Below are 24,140 nucleotides of genomic sequence, written 5' to 3'. Positions count from 1 at the left end.
AATCTCTGCCTCAACCCCCACCCCAGTGTCTCCCACCCAAGTACCCACAAATCTCCATAAAACCAAGCTCCAGTTATAGGAGTTCACTAAGAAGAACCAACCCTCCCGCCTTCCCCAGATCCAAAGGTCAGGGCCCAGCCTGCCTAGAAGCTGCCTGCAGAGGTGACTGATTTCTTACTGCACCTTCCTGGTGCGGACGCAGACAGGGCCGCTGGCTTGGCTGATGCTAACAGCCCCAGCCAGCCTTGGCGCCACGGTTCAGTGGGTTCCCTTAGTACCGATGATTACATATTAGAGCTGAATCAGAACTGAGAGCCAGGGGAGGGCTGAGCCACATCTGGGCAACCCGGCCCAATGCCTGGGCCAGAGCCTGTTCTGGGTAGCCAGTGGCAGAGCCTGGAGAAAGGCACCTCCAAACGGCCGGACTTCCTGGAGCCCCATGGGGCTGTCCACACACTCATGTGTCCCAGGGCAGGTGGGGCCAGTCCGGCCCTCCCCAGGCATATTGGCCTCATTTTTGTCCTTGGATACCCCAAAGTCTTTTCAGCCCCAAAGCCTTTGCACTTGTTCCTCTGCCTGGGACACCCTCCTACTCTGTGCTCGTCGTTTGTGCTCACCTGAAGTGTCCCCTCCTCAGGGGCCCTTCCTGTCACCCCACTCTGGTTGTGGACTCCCTTCAGGACTGGTGAGGAGGGGCTCCCTGGACCCGACTGGCACCCCTGGGCAGAGCCTCCCGTGGCTGCCTGTCTCCTCCCCAGCGCCAGCCTGCTTCCCTGCACAGCTCACGATGCCCCAGCTAGGAGGGACATTCAGGGAGACAGAGGCCCCAGGGGCTGGTGGGCTGCAGGAGCTCTGACTACAGCTTCTCTCAGGAAGATGCCTCCTTTCAAAGGCTTTTCACCTGGACGCGACACTTTTTTGCACACCATCGTGCCCCCAGCGGTCTCCTGTGGGAGGTGACATTTTGGGGGAGCGATGACACGCTGGGAGCTCTTGAGGGCATCATGCCTTACCTCTCACAGCCTCACGATCAGGGGGTGGGAGGTGTCTCTCTCCACATGTTCTAATGAGAAGACAAGACTCAGAGAAGTTAAGGAAGTTGTCCAAGGACACAAAGCAGAGCCAGGAGGGAGCCCGGCAGCATGACCTGGGCCTAATATCTGTCTGGTCCACAAGGAAGTGCACTGACTGTAAACAATCCTGAGGAGTTTCAGACACTCCCTGCCCAGGCTCCGGGGCCATAGACCCCAAGATCTCTTCCTCCAGTAGCCAGGAAAGGGGGTCAGGGAGGGGCAGGGATGTGATGCTCCCAGCCAGACCAGGTCAAGAGAGAGGTCCGACAAGGCAGGGACAGCCTTCCCGCCAGGGAGGGGATCGTGGAGCCCCACACTCCCAGGTTCGCCATGTGCTGCCTGTGTGGACCTGAGCTCTTCATCCACCCGGTGCCAGTCGAGCCTCGGTGTCTACGTCTGCAAAATGAATGCAATCCCTACCTTTCGGAAGAACAGAAGTGTAAATAAGGTCATGTGGGAGACATGTAGCACACAGTAGGTGCTCAGAACATGACGGTGCTGAGGGCTGTGTCACATGCTCGGGAGGCTCCCGGGGGTAGCTAAGGCCACTTGCTTTTCAGTCACCTTTCTTAGAGGGACCTGCAGCCCAAGAAACAGGCCTCCAAGGGCCCTTCATCAGCCCGGATGGGTAGATAGGGCCCTTGAGTTAAGGTCCCATCACCCGGAAGTGAGGCAAGGCTGGGAGGGTCCCTTCCCTGGGAGGCTGCCCCAGGGCATGGCAGAGGGGGCCTGCTTAATTCCTGAGAGCTTCTGCCAGGTCTGAGAACTGATTGCTCCCTGGCTGGCTGCGAGCACAGCTGAAGGCCCGGGGTGGCGAGCAGGGGCATAAGCTGCTTCATCCACACAAGCCCGGAAGCAGCAGCAGCTTTGCAGGGTAAAGTGGGCTCCCCAAGGCCTCCCCCATTGCCTTTTCACCTCTATCACTTCCTCTCTGTCCCCACTTCCTCTGTCCAGAGTGAGTTCCCCATCAGAAAGGGAAAAGCAAGCCTGCCTTAGAGAGCAGTGGTCACCCAAACATCCCTGCATCAGGTGCCAGCCCACCAGACAGAGCAGGAAGTCGTACTCTACTTATGCCCTTGGAGCCTGGACACTCTGAGGGCAGGGACAGTGGGGGAAAGACAGCCTTAAGCCAGGCTGCCATGCCAAAGCCCCGCCCCCTGCCATCACCAGCCATGGACCTTGGCGGCCACTCAGCAGCTGTGAGCCTTGGTTTCCTGTCTGTAGGACGAGGAATCATAACGCCTACACTGCACTGCAGGATTTGAGATAAATCTTGTTAGGTGTCTAGTTCAGTGCTCCATAAACTTTTCTTAAGCACATAAACCATTGCACAAATTAAATCCCCAGAAAAGTCCTGATATGCAAAATAACTCTGTTGGGAGCAGGGGTGGGGACCCTGGGACTCCTCGACGACATCCTGGGGACCCAGGGTGAAAAGACCTGGCCCCTAATAATCAACTCTGGAGCCAACTAAAGATGCTATGGTAACAATAGGAAGTGGACACACACATCCATAGTCAACTGCTTTTTGACAAGGGTGCCAAATCCACTCGTTGGGGAGAGAAAACTCATGCTGGGAAAACTGGGTGTCCGTACACAAAAGAAGGAAAGCAGATCCCTTCCTCACACTATATACAAAAAGAAAAGAAAACAAAGGAAAATATCTTCAGGACCTTCTGTTAGGCAATGGATTCTTAGACTTTACAATAAAAGCTCAAGCAACAAAGGAAAAAAGTAGATAAATTGGACTTTATAAAAATTTTTGTGCATCAAAGGACATTAACAAAGAAGTGAAAAGACAACCAACAGAGTAGGAAAAAATATTTGCAAAGCATAAATCTGATAAGGGTTTAACATCCAGTATACATAAAGCACCCCATCACTCAACAACAAAAAGACAAACAATTTAAAAATGGGCAAAGGATTGAATAGACATATCTCCAAAGAAGATATACAAATGACCAATAAGCACATGAAAAGATGCTCATTATCATTAACCATTAGGGAAATGCAAATCAAAACCATAATGAGATATCACCTCAGACACACCAGAATGACTACCATTAAAAAGCAGAAAATAACAAGTGCTGACAACAATATGGAGAAATAGTACATCATTGGTGGAAATGTATAATAGTGTAGCCATGTGAAAAATAGCCTGATAGTTCCTCAGAAAGTAAAGCACAGAACTGCCATGTGATCAAGCAATCCCAGTCCTAAGTATATACCCAAAACAATTGAAAGCAGGCACCCAGTCAGATACTTGTACACCAATATTCATAGCAGCGTTATTCACAATAACCAAAAGGTGAAAGCAACCTAAATGTCCATCAGTAGATAAATGGGTTAACAAAATGTGATAAATACATACAATGGTTTATTATTAATCCTTAACAAGAAATGAAGTTCTGATACATATTACATGGATGAACCTTGAAGATATCATATTGAGTAAAATGTCAGACACAAAGCACAAATAGTATATGATTCCATTTATATGAAATAGGTAGACTATCAAATTCCTAGAGACAGAAAGAGTACAGGTTAGCAGGGGCAGGGAAAGGGGGAATGGGGAATGAATACGTAACGGTTGACAGGTTTCTGTTTGCAGTGATGGGAAAGTTCTGGTAATGGATGGTGGTGAAAGTAACACAATATTCTGTGATTAGTCCCACAGGACTGAATGCTTTTGGGTGGTTAAAATGTAAAAGTTTATGTTATATAAAAAGAGACAATGACAGTTAAGTGCAATCTGTGCTCCTGGACTCTAATAAAGGAGGAGAAATGGCCCAAAAGGACATATGAAAAAATGGAATATAGGCTGTAGGCCAGGGGTTCTTAACAAGGGGACTGTAGGCTTGAATGTAAATTTTTTAAAAATTATTCTTGTGGGGACATGTTGGTGTGGGTGTGATATATTTATTAAATAATACACAGTACAGTGTGGACTTACTAAGGAGTCTGTAATTATCATCTGCTGGCAAAGGGGTCTGTGGAACAAAAAAGGTTAAGAACTGCTGCTGAAGGTTTATATCAAAGTTAAATTCTTGGACTACACAAGTGGATATCCTTGCTCTCAGAAAATATACATGGCAGTATTAAGTGTTCAAGGAGCGCAATGTATACAACCAGCTCTCAGAGGTTTAGAAAACAGATTGGGAGAAAAAAAAAGAAAGAGAGATAGAGATAGATGATAGATAGATGATAGGGATAGAGCTAGAAAGATAGAGACAGAAAGCTGATTGGTGGTTGCCAGGGCCTGGGGGGTAGAGAGTAGGGGAGTGACTGCTTAAGGGGGAAAGGGTTTTCCTTAGGGGTGATGAAAATGTTTTGGAATTTGACATAGTTGCTGATTGCACAACATTGTGAATGTACTAAATGCCACTGAACAGTGCACTTTAAATGGTTAATTTTATGTTATGTGAATTGTACCTCAACAAAAAAGTAGATTAAAATTTTTTTTAAAGTTGGTGGATATGGAGATATGGATGGAGGTAGTATATGTTCTCTATAGATTTTGTATTATTTTGGCAATTATCCTGTAATTCGGAAATTATTTCAAAATAAAAAGTTAAAATTTTTTTCTGAACTTAAAAGGAAAAAAGAGAAGGTGGGCAGATTGAGATGAAATAGTATCAAGAGCTGGGTGAGTGGACATCACCACTGCCCATCCCACTGCCCCTCGGCTGCATCCCCCTGCCCTGGAGTCCAAGCCCCTGCCATGCAGCCCTGAGGGTTTGTGGCATGTGGCAGAACCAAGGCAGAGTTACAGAGTCTTCATCCCCAGTGGGCCCAATGCCAGACTCAGTGGCACAACTAGAAGAGGGTATTTATGGAATCCCAATGAGCGGAGATGGATGATACAAAGAACCAAGGTCAGCGTGGATTCCTGGCTCATTCTTGTTCTGCTCAGCAGTGGTCTGATATATGTGCCAGTGCCAACTATACTGCCACGATTTCACCTTCAGTAGGAGTTACGAGATCAAGTCCAGCATCCATGGCAGAATCAGTTAAAGGGGAGACCAAAACTTCAAATCCAATATTCAGCTCAAATCTAATTTTGGAACTTACCTATGTAACCACTGTCAATTCTTCAGAATCCAGGGAAACAGATTTGGCTCACCTGATAGAGCGTCTGCCTACCACATGGGAGGTCCAGGGTTCGATACCCAGGGCCTCCTTGCCCCTTGTGGAACTGGCCCACATGCAGTGCTGATGCATGCAAGGAGTGCCCTGCCATGCAGGGGTGTCCCCACGTTGGGGAGCCCCATGCACAAGGAGTGCACCCCATAAGGAGAGCCATCCTGTATTAAAAAAGTGCAGCCCACTCAGGAATAGCACTGCACACCCAGAGAGCTGATGCAGCAAGATGACACAGCAAAAGAGATGCAGTTTCCCTGACTGCATCTGACAAGAATACAAGTGGACATAGAAGAACACACAGAGAATGGACACAGAGAGCAGACAACTGGTGGGGGGGTGGGGAGGAGGAGAAAGGGGGAGGGGGAGGGGAAATAAATAAATCTTTTTTTAAAAATTCTTCAGAATTTGGCAATGGGACCACAAGAACAGCAGGCATTGTAACTGGGATCACTACAATTTCACCAAATGGAGCATGGCCGCCAGATGACCAGTTCAGAGATGGGGGAACAGAGCCCTGGGAAGGAAATCCCAGCACTGCAGCAACCACTCCAGAAACCTTCCCTCCTTCCAATGAGATGCTAGTTGCCACAGTGATGGTGACCCTGCCCTCACTGTGGTGATTGTGTTTCTTATCATCTTGCCTCGTATCAACTCTGGAGGCCACCTGACACCAGTTGAAGGGGTTCCAGATTCTGATTACTGGGCTTCCAGGAAGATGGTGCCAGAATAGATAGGCAGGGCTCAACTGTCTCACGAAAACAATGGAGGAAGGGCAAAAAGCTGTCCGAGGGACCTGCTTTGGGAATTGGCAGACCAGGCACATGCTGCGTAGTCTGGGGAAGGATGAGGGACAGAGAAAAACCAAACTGACAACTGTGAGTTACTAACACTCACCCCCACCCACACGCGACCCCAGCCCCATCCCCTGCCAGGAATGGCTCCCATCCCCCACCCACAAGGTGAACAGCCTGGACAAAACCCCTGGCTCACTGCAGCCAACTGAAAGGGGAACAGATGTCTTCCTCCCCGGGAAGAGGGACGGTATGGCAGAGAGTAGAGAGTGGTTTCTCTTAAGGGAATTTGGCCCCCAGAGCCTGTTTTGAATCTTGGCTCTGGCCAGACCAGAATCACCAGCAAGTCGAGGCTGAAAGACAACTCCGTGGAAAGAGTTGCTGACAAGCGCCATCTGCTGGCCAACCCAGAAACTACAAGGAGAAAAACCACTTTCAGGTGGCTCTTGTCCCAAACTCCTGGGGGCAAACCTGTGCCCCATTAGTGAGTCCCTGGCCCTATTTTGATAACTTAAGCTGGGCAATTTTAAAGACTTAGAATAAGTTGAGCCATAAATCAAAGAGCCATGAAACAAAACCAATAGTCAAGACATATTCAAATGCCTAGACAGTAGCAAAAAATTACAAGTCATACTAAGAAGCAGCAAGGGAGATGACCAGCCAAAGGAACAAACAAAAAATCCTGACAAAACAAAGGATTGAAGGCAACTGATCAATGAAAATCACACAAATCTCCTAAATCAATTCAAGGAGTTGAAGGAAAATATGACTAAAAAGGTAAAGGCTAGTAAGACCCTGGGAAAACATAAAGAACAAGTTGAAACCCTGCAAAGAAAAGTAACAGAACTTATGGGAATGAAAGTCACAAGGGAACAGGGTCTCAGAGACTTGAATGGCAACACGAAATGCACAAACATATGCATTATTGGTGTCCCAGAAGGGGAAAAGAATGGAAAAGGTACAAAATAATATTTGAGAAAATAATGACTAAAAACTTCCCAACCATTAAGAAAGACATAAATATCAGTATCCAAGGACAATACACCCCAAACAGAATAAATCTGAATAGACCTACTCTGAGACATCTACTACTCAGAGTGACAAGTGCCAGAGATAAAGAGGGGATTCTGAAAGCAGCAAGAGAAAAGCAATGTATCACATACAAGGGATGCTCAATAAGACTAAGTGCCAATCTCTCATCAGAAACCAGGGAGGTGAGAAGAAAGTGTTATAAAATATTTAAGGTACTGAAAACTGCCAGCCAGTAATTCTTTATCCAGCAAAACCATCCTTCAGAACTTAGGGTAAGTTTAAAGTCTTCACAGAAAAACAAAAATTGAGAGAGTATGTTACCAAATGACCAGCATTATAAGAGATATTAAAGGGAGTGCTACTGCCTGATATGAAAAAAACAAGGTCGAGAGACTTGGAGAAGAGTGAAGAAATGAAGATTATTAGTAAGGGTAACTAAAAGAATAAAAAGACAAACAATAGTAAGATATAACATTGAAGGCCAAATGATAAAATGGACTCAGTAAGTAATGCCTTTACACTAATAACATTGAAGGTTGATAGATTGAATTCCCCAATCAAGAGACATAGACTGACAGAACAGATAAAAAATATGAGCCATCTATATGCTGTCTACAAGAGACTCACCTCAGATATAAGGACACAACCAAGTTGAAAGTGAAAGCTTGAAAAAAGATCATCCATGCAAATAGTAAAAGATCTGGAGTAGTGATACTAATAGACAAAACAGATTTTAAATGCAGATTCTGATTACATTCATGTATCAGTGGCTACCAAGAAAATGACAAATTCATTGCTGCACAAGGGCCAAAAGAAGAAACAGTGAGGGAAGCAGATATGGCTCAACAGTTAGAGTTTCTGCCTACCGTATAAGAGGTCCACGGTTCAATACCCAGGGCCTCCTGGCCCCTGTGGCAAGCTGGCCCACATGGAGTATTCCTGCACACAAGGAGTGTTGCCCCACACAGGTGTGTCCCCCGTGTAAGGGGTGCAGCCCCGCACAGGAGAGCAGACAGCTCAGAAGTGGTGCCACCCACACAGAGAGCTGACGCAGCAAGATGATGCAACAATATGAGACACAGTGAACTAGGAAGCCGAGGTGGAGCAAGAGAGTGATCACCTCTCTCTCACTCTGGAAGGTCCCAGGATGGGTTCCCGGAGCTACCTAATGAGAATACAACAGACACAGAAGAACACACAGTGAATGGACACAGAGAGCAGACAATAGAGAGGGGCAGGGAGGGGGGAGAAATAAGAAAAAAGAAAGAAAAAAAAAGAAGAAACAGTGAATGATTTCTGGAGGATGATCTGGGAACAAACTGTAACCACATCGTCATGGTGACCATCTCGAAGGCGAGAAAGGAGTGTACGTGGGCTTACCCATAAGCGTGCTGGCCAATCCAGGCTGCTGGATCTATGGGGCTATCCACATGTCAGCAGAGGATGTGACTGTCCTGGTGGACTACCCAGTCCAAAAGTCCGGCACTCAGCAGCTGGGCAAAGTGACCAACAGAAAGCCACGGCACCTCATCCCTCAGTTCCACTTTACCAGTTGGCCAGATTTGGGGGTACCTTTCACCCTGATCAGCATACTCGTGTTCCTTGAGAAAGTAAAGGCCTGTCGTGGTCCACTGCGGTGTGAGTGCAGCATGAAGAGATACCTTTGTTGTCATCGACCCCAGGCAGGACATAATACACAGAGAGGAAGGTGGAGGGGCGCAGCGCTGCCAGGCTGGTGCAGAAAGAAACGTAGTGTGTTGTCACACACCCAGCCCTTCTGGAGCATTATCTTTATGGGGACACAGAATGGGAAGTGACCTCTCTAGAAATTCAAAATCCCAGGGACTAGCAACAGTGGACTAGAAGAGGAGTTTAAGAAGTTAACATCGATTGAAATTCACATTGCCAAGATGCAACCAGAAACCTTCCAGTCAACATGAAGAAGAGCCAGGTTTTACAGCTCACTCCATTTGAATTCAGCAGCGACTATTCCAGTTAAGAGAGGTGAAAAGAACACAGACCTTGTGAACGCATTGTTCGTGGACAGCTACCGGCAGGACTCCTACACTGGCAGCCAGGGCCCCCTTCTCCCACAACTGAAGGTTTTTGGTGAATGGTCGGGGAGTGGAAATCCGGTTCCATCGTGATGCTAATGGGTCAGGAGACATGTGCCCAGTCTTGGCCATCTGAGGGACTGGCGTTCTCTGGAGACATCACAGTGGAGCTGAAGGAGGAGGAGGACTGCGGAAGCTGCACTGTCAGGCACCCCCTGGCACCAACACCAGGGAGAACAAGACCCGCAGATCCGGCAGTCCCACTTCCCGGCATCCGGGCCACGAGAAAGGCGTGGTCAGCATCACTGCAGCCACGCAGCCGCAGCGGCCCTCACCGCGCACTGCAGGGCCGGGGCGGGAAGGAGGGGGACCTTCTGTGCCCTGAGCACAGTCCTGGAACCGAGGAAAGCAGAGGGGATTCTGGACACCTTTCAGACTGTCAAAGGCCACCCACGGTCCAGGCACTGGAACGGCATGAGTTCTGCTACAAGGCGGTGCAGGAATATAAGGACGCACTTGCAGATTACGCCAGCTTCAAGTATGCGGTGTTGAGGCCTATGGGCAGAACTGGTTTCTTTAATATTCTTTGTTAATACATACAACATTGTGTATATATCTTATAAACTGTTTTAGTAATTGTACATAGGCTTCTATTACCTGTTAGATAGAAATTTTGTACATAATTGTGCTAGCACTGACAGTCCCTTTTCCAGTGTTTTACTGGGGTATTAAAAAGTGTGATATTGGATTGGGAAAAAAAAGCTGGGTAAATCTCCTGGGGGTGTCAGCTGTGGATGGGAAAGGGGGACATGCTCGGTGAATGGGAGTGCCCTGAGGGCACGAGGAGGGAGAAGCTGCCACCAGATGCCCACTGCCTTGTCCCTGAGCACCCCACCGTGTCTTCCTGCAGAAGGTGGGCTAAAGAAATGAGCAATCCCCTTGCCCACGGCCATCTCTCACCCACTGAACCCGAGTGTCTTAACGAGGGGTCTGTGAGCTTGAATCAAAATTCAAAAAAATATTATTGTGGCCACGTGTTGGTGCAGGTGTGATATATTTATTAAATAATACACAGCATCATGTGGACTCGTAAGGGGTCCATGGAACAAACAGATTTGATCTCCGTTCTTTACACTGGTACAGCCCGTTAACGCTTCCACGCCTTCACTCACCCTGTAACTTCCAGCTGAAATGCCCTTTCCCCCAAGTCTATCCAAACCTGGCTTGCCCTTTGAGTACACAAATCATCACCTCTGAGAAGCCTTCCATGATTGTCCCCAGTCAAAAGTAGTGTTTCCTCCTTCTGACATCTTCTAGAACAGAGCAAGTTGGCTAAGAGCTTGGGCTCGGTTTGTCTGTCTGTAAGGTGGGCATATGAGGACTACATGAGACGATCCATGCAAAGCCCACACAGTCCTGGCGCACAGTAGGCACTCAGTAAATGGCAGCTGCACATTATGATGCTGTGGTTCCCCCCACTCCCACCCTGCCAAAGTAGCACCACAGCTCCCTCAGACCCTGGCATACAGTAGGCACCCACTGATTGCTTACCGTGTGACCAGCAGGTGGCCCCACACCTCAGTTAACCCACCCTGCCCGTGCCCTTCCAGCTGCTCTGAGCCCCAGAGAACCAGCTCCCGAGTCACCCGCTGCCTGCCCCCGGTCAGGGGAAACAGAGAGAGGGCAGAAGAGGCCTGCGCAGCTCTGCCCATCACCAGCAGGCATTGGGCCACGTCGGTGACGAAGCCTTTGGGCTCAGCCTCTCCGCTCCCCTTCCCCTGTCCCAAAACCTTGCCGGCCTCTGTGAGCCTAACCCCTTCAACAGGTAAGAACGCTGAGGCCAGAGACGTGCATGGTCTGTCCGAGACCACAGAGCACTCCTTGCCTCCCAGCATCTGGCAGCAACACCTCTGCCAAGGGTGCAGGCAAGGCCCTGACCGGATTAATCCGTGCCTCATTTTACTGAGGGGCAACCCTAGAAAGGGGGAACAGCCTTGCCTAAGGCCTCAGGAGGACCCACGCTCAAGGCTCGTGGCTCTAAACCAAACAGTGCACACAGGGTGGAAGGTGGGCCTCCCAGACCCCTCCTTGCCTTGGAGTCATTCCTTCCCATGTGACGTCAGAGTTGGCCTCTGTCACCAATAGAATGTGGCTCCCACCCTGGGATGCGGCTGCCCAGACAAGGGGAAGAACCGTAGCCTGCTGGGCTTGGGAGCAGCTGTGGGGATCCATTAGGGATAAAAAGGGCCGGCCCAAGGCAGCCAGGCTCAGAGCCAGCACCCAGGACCTGGCCCCCAGCCCCCACCTGCCAGGGAGTTTCAAGCCGGCCTGGGAGCATGGAGACACCTGCAGAGGTCGCGGCAGGCCCAAACTCTGAGAGGCAGCTTAGCTCTGACGCTGAGGGACTGGTTTGAGGGCAGAGGGGGGCTGGCGGGGCAGAGCACCGCTGTCGGCTGGGTGAGGGGACACCGTGGGGAAGGAACAGCCCCTACACACGTGCACTCACATGTACATGGGTGCGCCTGTCTCTCCCGGGACTCTTCACTAAGAGCTTCTGGGGACACCACCCTGGAGTCCGTGGAAATGCCCTGTCCCTGTACAGGCTGAACGTGTGGCCCCGTGGCTTGGCTCGCTTGATTCCAGCTGACGGTCTGGGATCTGCTCCCTTTTCCGGGCCACATGGAGGCCCAGAGAGGAAGTCAACAGGTGACCAGGTAACCAGCCCTGGCTTATGAGCGCTGCACCTGCTGCGGGACCGGGCTGGGCCTGGCTTCCCGTGGCCTTGACACAGGAGCTCTTAGAAGCTCCCAAAACTGACACGGGAGATGGGTGAGGGAAGCAATCTTTCCATTGCCTCCTCCGCTAACCACCTTTGCTCGCCCACCTCCGACAGGCCAAGGGAGGATCTAGCTTGCAGGCACTTGAGCAGATGCCCACAGGTGGAGAACTCTGATTTCCTGGGTGGAAAGTCCCAAGAAGGTAGATTTGGGGCCGGGCTGCTTTTCCCCTCAGGCAACTCTAGGTATTTCTCTCCATCCCAATGGCAAAGGATGCTAGGCAGGTGCTAGGCACCTCACTAAGGGCTTCATGACCCATCACCTGCCCCAATTGCCCGGATGACTCTGCGAGGTGGGCACTGTTACCACCCCTTACACGGTTGAGGAGCCTGAGGCCAGGGAGCCTGGGGGACTTGTCCAAGGTCACCAGGCTCCGAGGCACCTCCTCAGGAGTGCCTGCCTGCTGCCTCTCCACGCCCTCCCCCATGCCCTGCAGGGAAGGGGGAGGGAGGAACTCTTGGAAAAAGGGGAGGTTTGGAGAGAAGAGCTGGGGAGAAGTGCCACAGTCGGGCCCCCTCGAGGCTGCCCACCAGGCCTCCCAAGGGCTGCGGGTGCTGTGGCTGAGTCGTCAAAAGGCCGTCTTCCAGCGGCCCGCCCCCTCCCCTCCCTGACATTCTCTCTGCCAAATGAAATCTGGCAGCTTCTGAAAATAGCTCCGCGCTGCAGCAGGCACTCTGCCCGCCCTTCAGCAGGCTGGCCCGCAGCTGGGGGTGGCTGCTGCGAGCAGGCGCTGGTGCACGCGGGGCTGGGGGTAGGTGTCACACACGGCGCACGGGGGTGGCACAGAGCTGGGGGCACGTGGCAGCCGCCGTCCCTCAGCGCCTCAGATCTCTCCACGTCTGGGGAGGCTGCAGTGACCTGGAGTCCGCCCGGCACCCTCTCCAGCCGTGGGGAAATCGCTAGTGGAAGCGAGCAGCTGCCCTTGGGCCAGTTTTGTCCAAGCATGTAGAAAAGAGAAATCCAGGAACCAGGGGCAAGTGCCAAGACGGTGTTTATTAATATCTGGATGGAAAACCCAGCAGGGCTGCCCTATCCCACGAGGTCTGGCATTTCCCGCCAGAGAGAGCGGCCAGGAGCCAGGGTGGTATCAGGCACTTATCAGGCCCCTGTCGGGCTCACAGCACCCCGAGGCTCCCCCGGGCCGGCAAGGCAAGGGCCTCTGCCCTGACTCAGGTCGAAGGCAGCAGCTCTCCGACCTCTGGCTCTGACCCAGAGTGTAGAAAGAGCCCTGATAAAAGGGGAGCCTCCTGCCTGCCCCAAGCACCCATGGTCACAACCAATCTCAGGCAAGTGCACCAAGGGGCCTCCCCCGCCATCTCCCAGCACAGGGTGGGGTGAGCCCTCACGTGGGCGCCTCCAGAGGGGCTGGCCTGCCTGGGATCGGAGGGTGGGTGGGGGCAGGGCAGCTCACCCTTTTGTCACAGTGATATTTTCCCGAGTGGGAAAGGGTTAAAAGCACCCCTGCTCGCAGCTGAGATGAGAGACCATCCTTTGAGTGGGTGGTAGTGACAGGATGGCTGGGCACAGGGACTCCGCGGGGGGGAGGTGCAGCAAGGCGGGGCTGACCACCCGGGGAGCCAGGCAGACCAACCTCTGCAGCCTAAGGGACACCAGAGACGGGTGAGCCCCCGAGGGGCAGCTGGCGCGAGGGACGCAGGCCGCCCCAAGAAGGCAGCGGCGGGCCCTCCCTTGTTGCTCACTCAGCATTCACAGACAGCAGCAGGGTCCCTGGTCACCATGACAACCAGGGGCCCGGATGCCTTTCCCAAGGCCAGGCTCGGGCTCGCCCCACCGGGGAGTGTCTCCAGGGAAGAGGGGGGGCCCAGCCAAGGTTCCCGTGGCCAAGAAGGCAGAGGCCACGCCCCAAGGCAGAACAAAGTCGAGGCATCCCTTGGGCGGCGCCCCTGGCCAAAGCTGCTGAGGCAGCAGGCCGCAGGCCCCTCTCCCCCAGGACCCTGGGGCTCTGAGGGAGGTTTTGGGTCAGGGCTCCCCAACATGAAGTTCCAAGTGACAAAGTAAAGCACAATGAAATAATCCTTTGCTTAAGAAAATCGCCTTGCGCCCTCCCGGCCCGGGCCGCCCCGGGCTCCAGTCTGTCCTCCCGGCTGAGAGGGGCGGCTCCCCCGGGCCCTGCGAGCTACTGGTTGTTGCAGCCCTGCGAGGCCGAGGAGCCGCCGGCCTGCTTTTTTCTCCGCTTGTTGAGGAGCCGGTTATTTGAGGTCTTCAGGTCCTTGATCTTCACCTGGTCGTAGTCCACCCGCATTGTGGCCAGGGCGCTGGTCATCTCCTCCTGGGCACAGACAGCAGGGCTCAGAGGTCAAGGGCCATCACCCTCTATCCCCTTAATATCGCCGGTGATCTCAGTGGCTGCCACAGCCGGTGCTGGGTGGGCACCTGGCCCGGGGCCGAGCCCTTGCTGTCATGACATCTGCACTACCGTCCTCTGTGTGGTTACGGGGCTCACCTGCTCAGACACCCAGAAAGGAGCCTAACTCCCTGGGGTCACTCTCAAGGGTCACACTGGACCCCAGCTCTCTGCTCAGAACCAGTGCCCGGGCACAGGGGCCTGGAACTGGGGCTCAGAGCTGCGCCCCCTATGCTCAAACCCAGCCTCTGCTGAGTCTAAAACCTGGCTGACCACCCTCCCAATTCCTGTGGGTTAGAAAAGGGGACATGGCCAAAGCTTGGCACCAGAGTCCCTTCCCAAAGCCCCCCTTCACTGAGGGGGTGATCCAGGAGCACCACCCGAGTGGGGCCCAGAGCCCTGGGGGCCGTGGGTGGGCCACGGGGGCAGTCACTGACACCCTGTGCTCAGCCTTGGGGGAGGCGCCCAAGTCCAGACACAGGGGAGCCCCTGCCCCAGGGCCCCCTTCTGCAAACCCTGGAACCTGCAGGGAGCCCGAGGCAAGGCAGCCCACCTTGACTTCATCCCAGTGGTCTCTGTCTTCCTGCAGCACGCGGGCTGTGTGGAGCGGGGTCGGGGGCACCACCATCGATTGCTGCAAGGAGCCCCAAGCCCATGGGTTAGAACTTGGAGGCAACTGCAATAGCATTGGCTTTCCCCTCCCCTCCCCCCTCCCCCTTCTCCCAGTCTCAGATGGGGAAACTGAGGCCCAGAGAAGTGAAGGAAGGAGCCTGCCCAGGCCAGTGGTAGAGCCAGGCTGTGTACTATGGGCCCATTCCAGCGCCTGGGCCAGGGGACTTGGGCATCAGCTCACCGCCCACCTGCCAGGGCATGAGAAGGCACTCACGTTGATCCAGGGATGGCTCATGAACTGCGTGATGGTCAGCCTCTCCGTGGGGTCCGTCTTCAGCAGAAGGCGGATCAGCAGCTTGGCTAGAGAGGCCAGGGAGGAGAGGGGAGGGATTCTCAGAGCCAGCTGTCCACCCCTTCTTGTAGACCACAAAGTCTGTGGGGGGCAAGGGCTGCACACCCTTCCCTGCTGCACGGCCCGTGCCCTTAACTGAATAACTTTGAATGGATGGAGAACTGTTCAGGCAGAGGCCAGAGAAAAGCCCTGGGGAGGGATGTGATAACCTGACTCACTGTTGTGGGAAAGGGGGCTATAGCAGTCAGCTTCCAAAACGGTCCCCACTGGTGCCCACCTCCTGCATCCCAGCCTTTGTGTAGTTGCCTCCTACTGGATGTCAAGCTGGTCTGTGACCAATGGAATGTGGTAGAATGGCAAATGAGGTTGGGTCATAAAAAGCACCGTGGCTTCCTCCTGATTCTCCTCTTGGAATTGCTTGCTCTGGGGGAAGCCGGCCACCAAGGCATGAAGGTACCAAGCAGCCTCTGTCAAACCCTCAGGTGATGGCAGCACCTGCCAACATCTTGGCAGCTTCCTCATAAGACCCTGAGCCAGAATCACCCAGCTAAGCAGCTCCCGAATTCTTGACCCATAGGCACCACGAGCTAAGAACTGTTTACTGTTTTAAGCCATTAAGTGTCTTAGGTAATTTGTGAAATGACAACAAGTAACTACTAGAGGCAGACTTATCTGTGGTATCCAGAGGGGAAATATGAACCACAGATGGGAGTTAGAAGGGGTTTTGATGAGGCAAGTGTTAAGCCCATTTGGCAGACACTGAGGCTCCAAAAGGTTGGGTGACTTGCTTAGAGCCACACAGCTGGGACGTGGGGGGCTAGGATGTGAACACAGGTTAGTTTGACTCCAGAGTGGTATCGCCCAGAAAGATGGCCCAGGGGGCCAGGCAGGGCAGGGGGGGCAGGGGGGGCCACTCACCGTCCTCAGAGACGTCTGACCACTCGGGGTTGGGGAAGCCGTACTGGCCCAGGCGGATCCTCCTCTTCATGCCCGGGGAGATGGCTTGGCCCGTGTTGGAGTAGAAGGGCGGGAAGCCACACAGGCTGAGGGAGGGCAGAAGCCATTCCACACAAAGGCGGGGGCAGCACCAGGGCAGGCCCATTCACCGCCCCGTTTCCCCGGACAGGCAGAGAGTAACCCCATGCCTGGGGACCCCAGACACACCCCAAAAAGGCTGTCTGCCCTTGGCAGGGGCCCTTCAGGAACCTGGAGGGGTGGCCCGTGACCGGAAGGAAAGGCTAAGTAGCATGGGGAGGGAACCCTCGGATGCCTCACCAAGGGTAGGGGGCAGGGCAGCGTGTGGGCAGGGACGAGGAGGGCGGTGGAGGGAGGGGGGCACTCACAGGATGTACATGATGACGCCCAGGGACCACATGTCACAAGACTTGTCATACTTCTCTGGACCCAGGACCTCGGGGGCTGCCAGGGCAGAGGGCACAGGAGGACTCTCAGCCCAAAGGGGCCCTGGAGTCCAGGCAGGAGCCTGCGGCCCGGGCAGGGTGGGATGTAGGTGCCCGGGCTGGGGGGTGGGGCAGAGCAGACTGGCGTCTGGCACCTTCTGGGAAGGCAGCATGTGTGTGAATTTAGGAGAGGAAAAACAGCTCCCCCCCAAATGAACCCGCTTCCAGGCTGGGCCGTAAGGAGCGACAGCCCCCAGCTCCTCCAGGCCCTGCACTCCTCTGCCAGTCCCAAGCCAGGCAAGGGAGGAGAGCGGGAGAAGGCCAGTCCCGGGCATGGCGGGCTCCCTGTGCAGGCCAGCTGCCGTGCCCAGGCATCTCTGTGTGCACAGCTGGGTCACAGGCAGGGAGGGCTCGGGACGGGGCTCGGAGGTCCTCTATCAGCCTGGCTACCTCCCCATAGGGCCTCTGTCTTCCCATTTGTGCCATGAGCTAGATAGGCCAGAAGACTACTAAGGAAAAGCACTGCAAAATACACCCCGGAAAGCAGTTCTCAGGGGGTTCCCCACCTCAAGCAGCCCTCAAAAAAGTCCTCTCCTGAGGAAGAGGCCTCTATAAACTGAGTCACGGGGCCCCAGCCTCTTGGGTACAGGGTACTTTCAGGCAGGGGCTTTACCAGAAAGCGGGTCTCCCTGCTGGCAGGAGAGCAGGGAGCTGCACCCCCAGGCCCATGCCTAAGGGACCCTAAGGGACCCTCGCCCACAAGCAGGCTGTGGGCGTCCTGGGATCCTCTAACATAAGGGCAAGGCCTGCCCACTTTCCTGAACATGAATCCCAGGAAGACGAAAACCGGAGAAAAACAACCGCGGTTGGGCTCCGGCCCGAGCCGATGGCAGCCTTTTATCACATATATATTTAGAGCTGCCGTGATGTCATTCAGCTCACAGGCCACAGCCAGAATTTTCCTGGATCTATTTTCAAAAGCAGAAGCTGAAGTTGGGGAGAATATTTTTACAGCCTCCAGCCCCCCACGTCACCCGCCTCCATGCAGACAGAATTCTCCCTCTCCCTCCTCGCTGGGTTTTAACTCTTTGGCTTCTGCACCCCACCCGCTGCCCCACACCAGAGCAGAGTACAGGGTGGGGGGAGGGTGCAAACATATGCCAGGGACTCACCCACATAATAGGGAGTGTAGCAGGGCGTCTGCAGGGCATTCTGGGTGGTCTCCTTGGCAAAGCCAAAGTCGGTGAGCTTGAGCACTGCGTCCTTCTCTTTGGATGTGTAGAGCAGGTTTTCAGGCTGCGTCAGGAAGAGAAAACATGATTTCAAGTCAGGCATGGGGTGGGGGAAGAGACCGCAGCTGATCCTCAGCTGGTCTCCTCATCCCAGGAGGGAGCCAGGTCCGTCTCATAAAAGGACCTGGGCCTTGGCCACCAACCATGTGGGCCAAATGTAGGAAAGATCAGCCTGCCTGGAGGTGACAGCCCCCTTTGCAGAGGGGAAATTGAGGCAGGTGCTCACTCCAGGCTGTGAATAACCACATGCCACAGAGAGCCCGGAGGCAGGTGCTGTCGATCCTGAGTTCACGATGCTGCCGGGAAATGCCAGGTGAGGATGCCGGGGGAAGGCAGATGGCTCCCGAGCCAGTGCCAAGTACATGCCCAGCACCCAGCCCAGAACGAAGCTCGAAGAGCCAGCAAGTCAGCCCCACACGAGGCTGCTCCGCCTCGGGAACCACACAGGCAGTTCTTCCTGGTCACAGAGCTCAGAAAGGCGTAGGGGATGAGAGCAGATGGGAGGGCTGCCTGGAGGAGGCAGCCCTGAAACGGACTTTTTGTGAAAGGGTAGGTTAGGACCTAGGCCCATGGAGAGGTGCAGGAAGGACCTCCAAGCAGAGCTGGGGTGGAAGGACAGGGTGTTGGAAGGAGCTTTGGTTTGGGGGCAGTGGGAGCTATTTCTCAGGTTCTATTTGAGATGATCCAACCTTGAACTGGAAGAAAAACAGTGAAGCAGGTTTAGTCTAAATGAGGGTCTTTTCTCTGCAAAAGGTTTCTCTCCCCTTGGGGGGAAAAAAGAAGCCAGGGCTAAGGTGAAACAAAAGTTGAGAAGTCAAGGCTGTCACGGCTACACAGAGGAAGGGCCTGCTGCAGCAGCCGGACCCCCGGGCTCTCTTCTGCGCAGTCAGAAGGAAGAAGCTAAGGTGGGTGACGCTCTGACCTGAGTCCGAGAGCCTGGAAGGCACGGCTGCTGCTCTGCGTGTATGTGTGCACGTGGGGCCGTCTCAGCTTGCCTTTCATCCTTCTGATCCCAATGACCCTTCAGACCGGGTCCTCCCAGGGTAGGAAATCTGGGGAGATGAGCCCCCAGAACTCTCCTGAAGCCCCCCCACTGGCAGGATGAGAAGGCCCCTGTCCTTTCCTCCGGTGCCCAGAAAGGGGCTTCTTTCTCTTAAGACGCTGGCACTAGAGGGCCTGATCTACCACAACTCTGACTGTTCCTTCTCAGAAGCCCCCGACACCATCAGGCAGCTCTGGGGCCTGGCACACTCTGAGTCCACAAAAATCCTCCCTGAACAAATGCACAAATGAATAAGTGATTCCCAGTGCAGCAAGCTTCTAGCTGCGCGGCTTGAGCGAGTTTCTCCCTGCGCCTCCGTTTGCTCTTCTGTAACATGGTTTTTGGTACTTAGCTCACGAGGCTGCATGAAAATGACAGGTGATGCCTGCCAGAGCCTACAGACTCAAGGCAGGCATTCCCTTCTGCTGTTGGGATCAGTATTTGAAGGCAACCAAGAGACCCGTCCAGCTACAGCGGACCGAGTGTGCTGGAACCCCAGGAGATGAGGCTGAGAGGAGCTGTCCGGGCAGGGACAGGGCCTTGAATGCCGACCCAAGACCCCCGCCTCCATCCAGCGGTACTGGCAGCCTGGAGGGGTTTTGGAGGGGGATGGCGCCCCCTCCCCTGCTCCTCCAACCCAGGTGCAGAGCCTCACCTTGACGTCCCGGTGGGCGATGTTCTGGCTGTGCAGGTACTGGATGGCACTGCCAATATCCCTCATGATTTCTGCGGCCTCTGCGGCAGACGGGGGAGGAAGTGGTGATTCCAGTCAAAGGTCAGGGCCCGGGACGCCCCACCCTCCTGTCACCCCACCTGGGCACAGTCGTCTGGGCCAGCGTGAGACGGTGCCAGCACTCCTGCGCCCAGGCCCTTCTGTCCCGGGCCCCACCCCGGTCACTCCAGGTTTCTGCAGGCATGTCCCCAGCCCACCCTGATCCCCTCCCCAGCTCGACTGCTGGTCAGCACCAGGAGGCATCAAGCCCTCCACCCCAAGGCCACGGAGAGTCCATCTCTGACCAGACGTCACAGACTCACAAAACGCCATGGGGGAGTGGACAGTGCACCCTGCCCTCTCTCGTCTGGCTGGGGAGACTGAGGCATAAGAGGGGTGGGGCCTTTCCCAGCATCACACAACAAATCTGGTTCATCCCTGCACCCAGAACCCCCGCCCTGGTCCAGCTCCATGCGTTTACCTCTCTCAGTGAACGCTTGGTCACCACGCTCCTGAATCCTGCTGAACAACTCGCCACCTTCCATGCTGCAAGAGAAGGCGATGGTGAGCACGCAGGCACCCGGGGATATCAGGCCCTGCCACGGTCCACCTGCCCCTGCCACGGCTCCAGGTCCAGGCCACAGTCCCTGCTGCTCCTCCCCTGGAGCACAGCCGCCCTCAGCCTCCCCATGTCTCGCAGGCTGTCGGGTGGTGGACCCACACCTTGGGTGGGCTGAAGAGGAGTCTGAGAACCGGGGGAGGGTGGTAGGCTCCGTCACCCCCCCCTCCCGGGAGCACCATATTCCCTTTGATGCCCTGAGCAGCCCCACACCTGCCCAGGCCTCAGTTTCCCCAAATGTGGCTTGAGATGTCAATTAAAATCATGACCACTCTTCTCGGAGTGCCTACTGTGTGCCGTGCCCTGGCCTCCACCCTCCGTGTGCATCACCGTGGGACCCTGGACTGGTCTCTTCACCTCTCTGTGCCTCAGCTTCGTCTTCTTTGAAATGGGGTGAGAGCACCAACCTCACAGAGTTGTGGAGACTGAAGAAGCAACGCATGGAGAGCCCTCAGAATGGAGCCAAGCTCAGGCGACTGTTACATGAAGCTCTCCCTCCACCATTTATAACTCAGAGAGGTCAGCAGCTGCCCAAGGTCACCTGGCTATTGGGCAGCAGAGCCAGGATCTGAACCCCAAACCTAACCTGTGTATGTGGTGAGAGGGGGCTGGTGCCGGAGAGGTGGACAGGGAGGAGCTGGGGGCCCCAGGGTCCGAGGAAGGCTGGGCCTGAGCCACCATGCTCGTGGGAGAGGCCTGGGGTGGAGGTGGCAGCTGCCTCCTGGCTCCAGCCCCTGGCCCCCAGAATCTGGTGGGGCCACAGGAAGGCAGACCTGGGCGGGAAGGAAGAAGCAGAGGGGCCTGGGTGTGTCCCACTCTTCCCCAAGTCCCCCTGCCCTCCATATTCAGGGCTTGTGGCCTTTCCTGGCCACTCTGCCAGTGCCTCCTCGCGCGTAGAAACCCTCTTCAGGGAGGCCATGTTGGAATCCCCAGGGCTTCTTTCCCACAGGAAGGCCTGCAGTCCCCGTTCTGGGACCCCTCAGGGCCTGGGCTGGCAGCCAAAGCCACCTGCTGAGGAAGGCAGAAGGCCGGCCTGGAGGCCAGGGGCCACGGAGGCCCCCACAGGGTGCCGAGGCGGGGCAGGCCGGCGTACCATTCCATGACGATGAGCAGACAACGCTTGCCACGATGCATGTTCTCATACACGTCCAGGATGCGCACGATGTGGGGGCCTCCCGAGGCCTGCCAGTGGTGCTCCACCTCCTGCCGCGCCTTGGGGCTGTCATACAGAAGCTGTGGGCGGGTGGACACGGACAGCGTCAGGCCCACAGCCCGCCTCCTCGGCAGCCACCCAGGCAGGACCACTGCCCTCAGCTCTCAGAAAGGACACGGGCGTTCAGAAAGGCCTAGGACCTGCCCAAGGGCACTCAGCTTACGAGGGACGGGAGGAAGATTGGAATCCAGGTTTTCCTGGCTCACGGTGCAATGAGCCCCGGAACTGCGAGTCAGCCCTTGGCCCGTGGCGTGGGGAGGCTCTGGGAAGCGGCTGACAGCCCGTGGGGCTGAGACGCCACAGAAGCCCCCGCCTCCCCTCTCAGGAGCTGCAAGTGAGGTGGAACTGAGCAGGTACTAGGGTCAAATCACACTCCGGCTGTGGGTGCACGGGCTGGGGCCACATCCCCTGAGTCTCAGTTTCCGCACATCTGTGACCAGGATTGGGGATCGGGCGTGTGGGGAGCACAGGGTGGCCCCTGGCGCAGAGCAGGCCCCGGGCCCTCTGTGATCCTCACTCGGTGTCTCTACGTGGAACGCAGTGGAGGGCACCGGGAAGGGCCGGGGGTGCGGCAGGGTGCGCGGACAGGGGGTTCTGCCCCGCAGGAGGCGCGCTGGGCCTCACACCCTGGGCCCGTCAGTCCAGCCCTCACCGGCTCGCACGGCCCAGGACCCCAGCCCAGAGCGGAGCATCCAGCCGCCCCCCTGCGAGACGAGGGCAGCGAAGACTTCAGAGGCTCCGGGAGCGGGCACGGAACGAAGCCGCCAGGGCCGAGGGCGGAGCTTCTAAATCGAGGTGATGGTCGCGCCGGCTGGTGAGGCCCTGGCAGTGGCTTCCAGGACAACTGCGCAACCTCCCCGGGAGCGGCGGCGCAGGGCCCATGCGACAAGCACCGCGCGGGGCCGCCAGGCTCGGCCCTCCCCCACGCCTGCAGGCCCTGCTTGCGGGGTGTGGACCTGAGGGGGGTCTGAGGGAGGGCTGCCCCTTGGGACTGGAGGACTCCGGGACTCGTGCGACTCAGGCAAACATTTGCCCACCCAGGCTGCGCACAACTCCCCGGTAAAGTGGGGGTCGTGACAGTCACCCCCACAGGACCGAATGCACCCAGGGCGGCAAGTCGGGCTTCAGGTAGGCAGGTGCCAGGAGCACAGCTCAGGGCAGCTCAGTCTGCAGGGGAGGAGGCGTGCGGGGGGCGGTGGCACAGCACCTGAGAGCGGGGCCAGGAAGCCCCCGGCCCCTCAGCGCTCCACCGGGGACCGGCCACCCAGATGAGGAGGGCTGAGGGCAGGTGCCCTGCTCGCCTGGGCTACAGGATGGGGAGAGGCAGGCCGCTGCGCACAGGCACTGCGCGGGGCCGGCGCCCGGCCCAGCCTCTCTAGGCAAGGGGAACCGGTGTGGGCAGAGCCCGGCATGGCAAGGCCGCCCCTGTGTCCAAGGGAGGGGAGAGGGCGGCTTCTCAGCGTCTGCCGCCCCCTGCCTGCTCCTCTGTCTCTGCGGCTGCTCGCCACGGCCTAGCCTGGGAGTTTGGGGGACAGGGGCCAGCCTGGTTGAGCTCCTCACTGGCTCCGGAGGCACGTCCCTGCTCCGCTTGCCACCGAATGCAGACGCCACGGATCCTTGCCCCCGGAACACCCCCAGTTCTCTGCGCTCAGCCTCAAGCGCCGGCGGGGGGAGGGCTCAGCTGGCCACACTGCCCCCCAGCCCGCCCCCACGTCCCAGGGCGGCTCTGGCCCAGGCTGCCCCAGCCGCTGGCCCACAGGACCCAAGACGCACCCCCTCCCTCCCTGCTGTGCCCTCCTGCGCTTCTTTCCTGCCTTGCGTCCTATCCCCCCAGCTCCCCCCCAGCCTGACATGACACGTCCTGCCGTCCTGCCGGGGCTTCAGGTTGCCTCCTGGACCCTCTTCTCCCACTGCCACCCCCCTGCAGTCTACCCTGCACCAGCACCTTCTCTCTTCTCTATAAAATCCCAAGCCCGGGGCTGGAACCCTTTCTTGGGGTCCCCATACATGCCTCTCCCCTCTGGCCCTCCTCCACGTGTGGTCAAAGACCACCCCCCTACTCTAAGTCTCCCCACCGTCCTCCCGATAAAGGTCACCTCTTCCCCAGGCTTCCAGGGTTAGCCTTCCTCTCCCACCTCCTGTCCCTCCCCCGCGGCCCCTGGAACCTCTGTTCTGGCCAAAACCAGCCACTCGCTCTTGCCCAGCAGGCCTCCTCCTCTAGATCTCTATGCCCACGCCCAGGCCGGTCTGGGCCGCCAGCCCCGTCATCTTCCCCATTGGATCAACGCTCTCTTTCTGAGGAACCTTCTAGGCTCAGCTCAGATGTCTCCTCCTCTGAAAAGTCCTCCAGTGTCTCCCCCCGCCCCCCAGGTGCACTTTTGCCTCTGTCCCTCCCGCCAGGCTAGAAGAAGCTCGAGTGCAGGGGCCAGGTCAGGTTAGCCTGGGGTCCTCAGTTGGGGCCTAACAAAACCTCCAGCTCATGACCAGAGGAGGGGAGGACGGGCATGCGGCCGCAGGGAGGCGGGAGGCCCGGGCGGGAGGGGAGGAGGGAGGTGGTTGGCAGGGGGAGGCCAGGGCGTCTCAAGGCCTCGGCCTGCTTTGCT

The 24,140-nt window shown here is 56.0% G+C and overlaps 1 protein-coding gene and 1 pseudogene across 2 annotated transcripts in view; one reads left to right on the top strand and one right to left on the bottom strand.

The window, feature by feature from the left end:
- Positions 1-7,807: 7,807 nt before the first annotated feature.
- Positions 7,808-9,686, top strand: LOC101441680 (receptor-type tyrosine-protein phosphatase alpha-like; annotated as a pseudogene).
- Positions 9,687-12,904: 3,218 nt separating this feature from the next.
- Positions 12,905-24,140, bottom strand: part of MAPKAPK3 (MAPK activated protein kinase 3) — a 28,398-nt gene continuing 17,162 nt past the window's right edge. Inside the window, exons 3-11 of one of the 2 annotated variants that reach the window (XM_004451775.3) lie at positions 21,418-21,557; positions 20,187-20,251; positions 19,649-19,728; positions 17,832-17,955; positions 16,603-16,678; positions 16,178-16,302; positions 15,182-15,267; positions 14,849-14,929; positions 12,905-14,220 (exon numbers count right to left, since the gene is read on the bottom strand). In XM_004451775.3, coding sequence (XP_004451832.1) covers positions 14,068-14,220; positions 14,849-14,929; positions 15,182-15,267; positions 16,178-16,302; positions 16,603-16,678; positions 17,832-17,955; positions 19,649-19,728; positions 20,187-20,251; positions 21,418-21,557 — 930 coding nt within the window. In that variant the 3' untranslated portion in view covers positions 12,905-14,067. The remainder of the gene's footprint in view (positions 14,221-14,848; positions 14,930-15,181; positions 15,268-16,177; positions 16,303-16,602; positions 16,679-17,831; positions 17,956-19,648; positions 19,729-20,186; positions 20,252-21,417; positions 21,558-24,140) is intronic. The other variant, XM_058288991.2, reaches the window with a different exon arrangement.

The sequence above is a fragment of the Dasypus novemcinctus genome, chromosome 26, assembly GCF_030445035.2.
Source record: "Dasypus novemcinctus isolate mDasNov1 chromosome 26, mDasNov1.1.hap2, whole genome shotgun sequence".
Taxonomy (NCBI): Eukaryota; Metazoa; Chordata; class Mammalia; order Cingulata; family Dasypodidae; genus Dasypus; species Dasypus novemcinctus.
The sequence above is the reverse complement of the archived record's forward strand: the minus strand, read 5'-3'. Positions and strand labels throughout refer to the sequence as shown.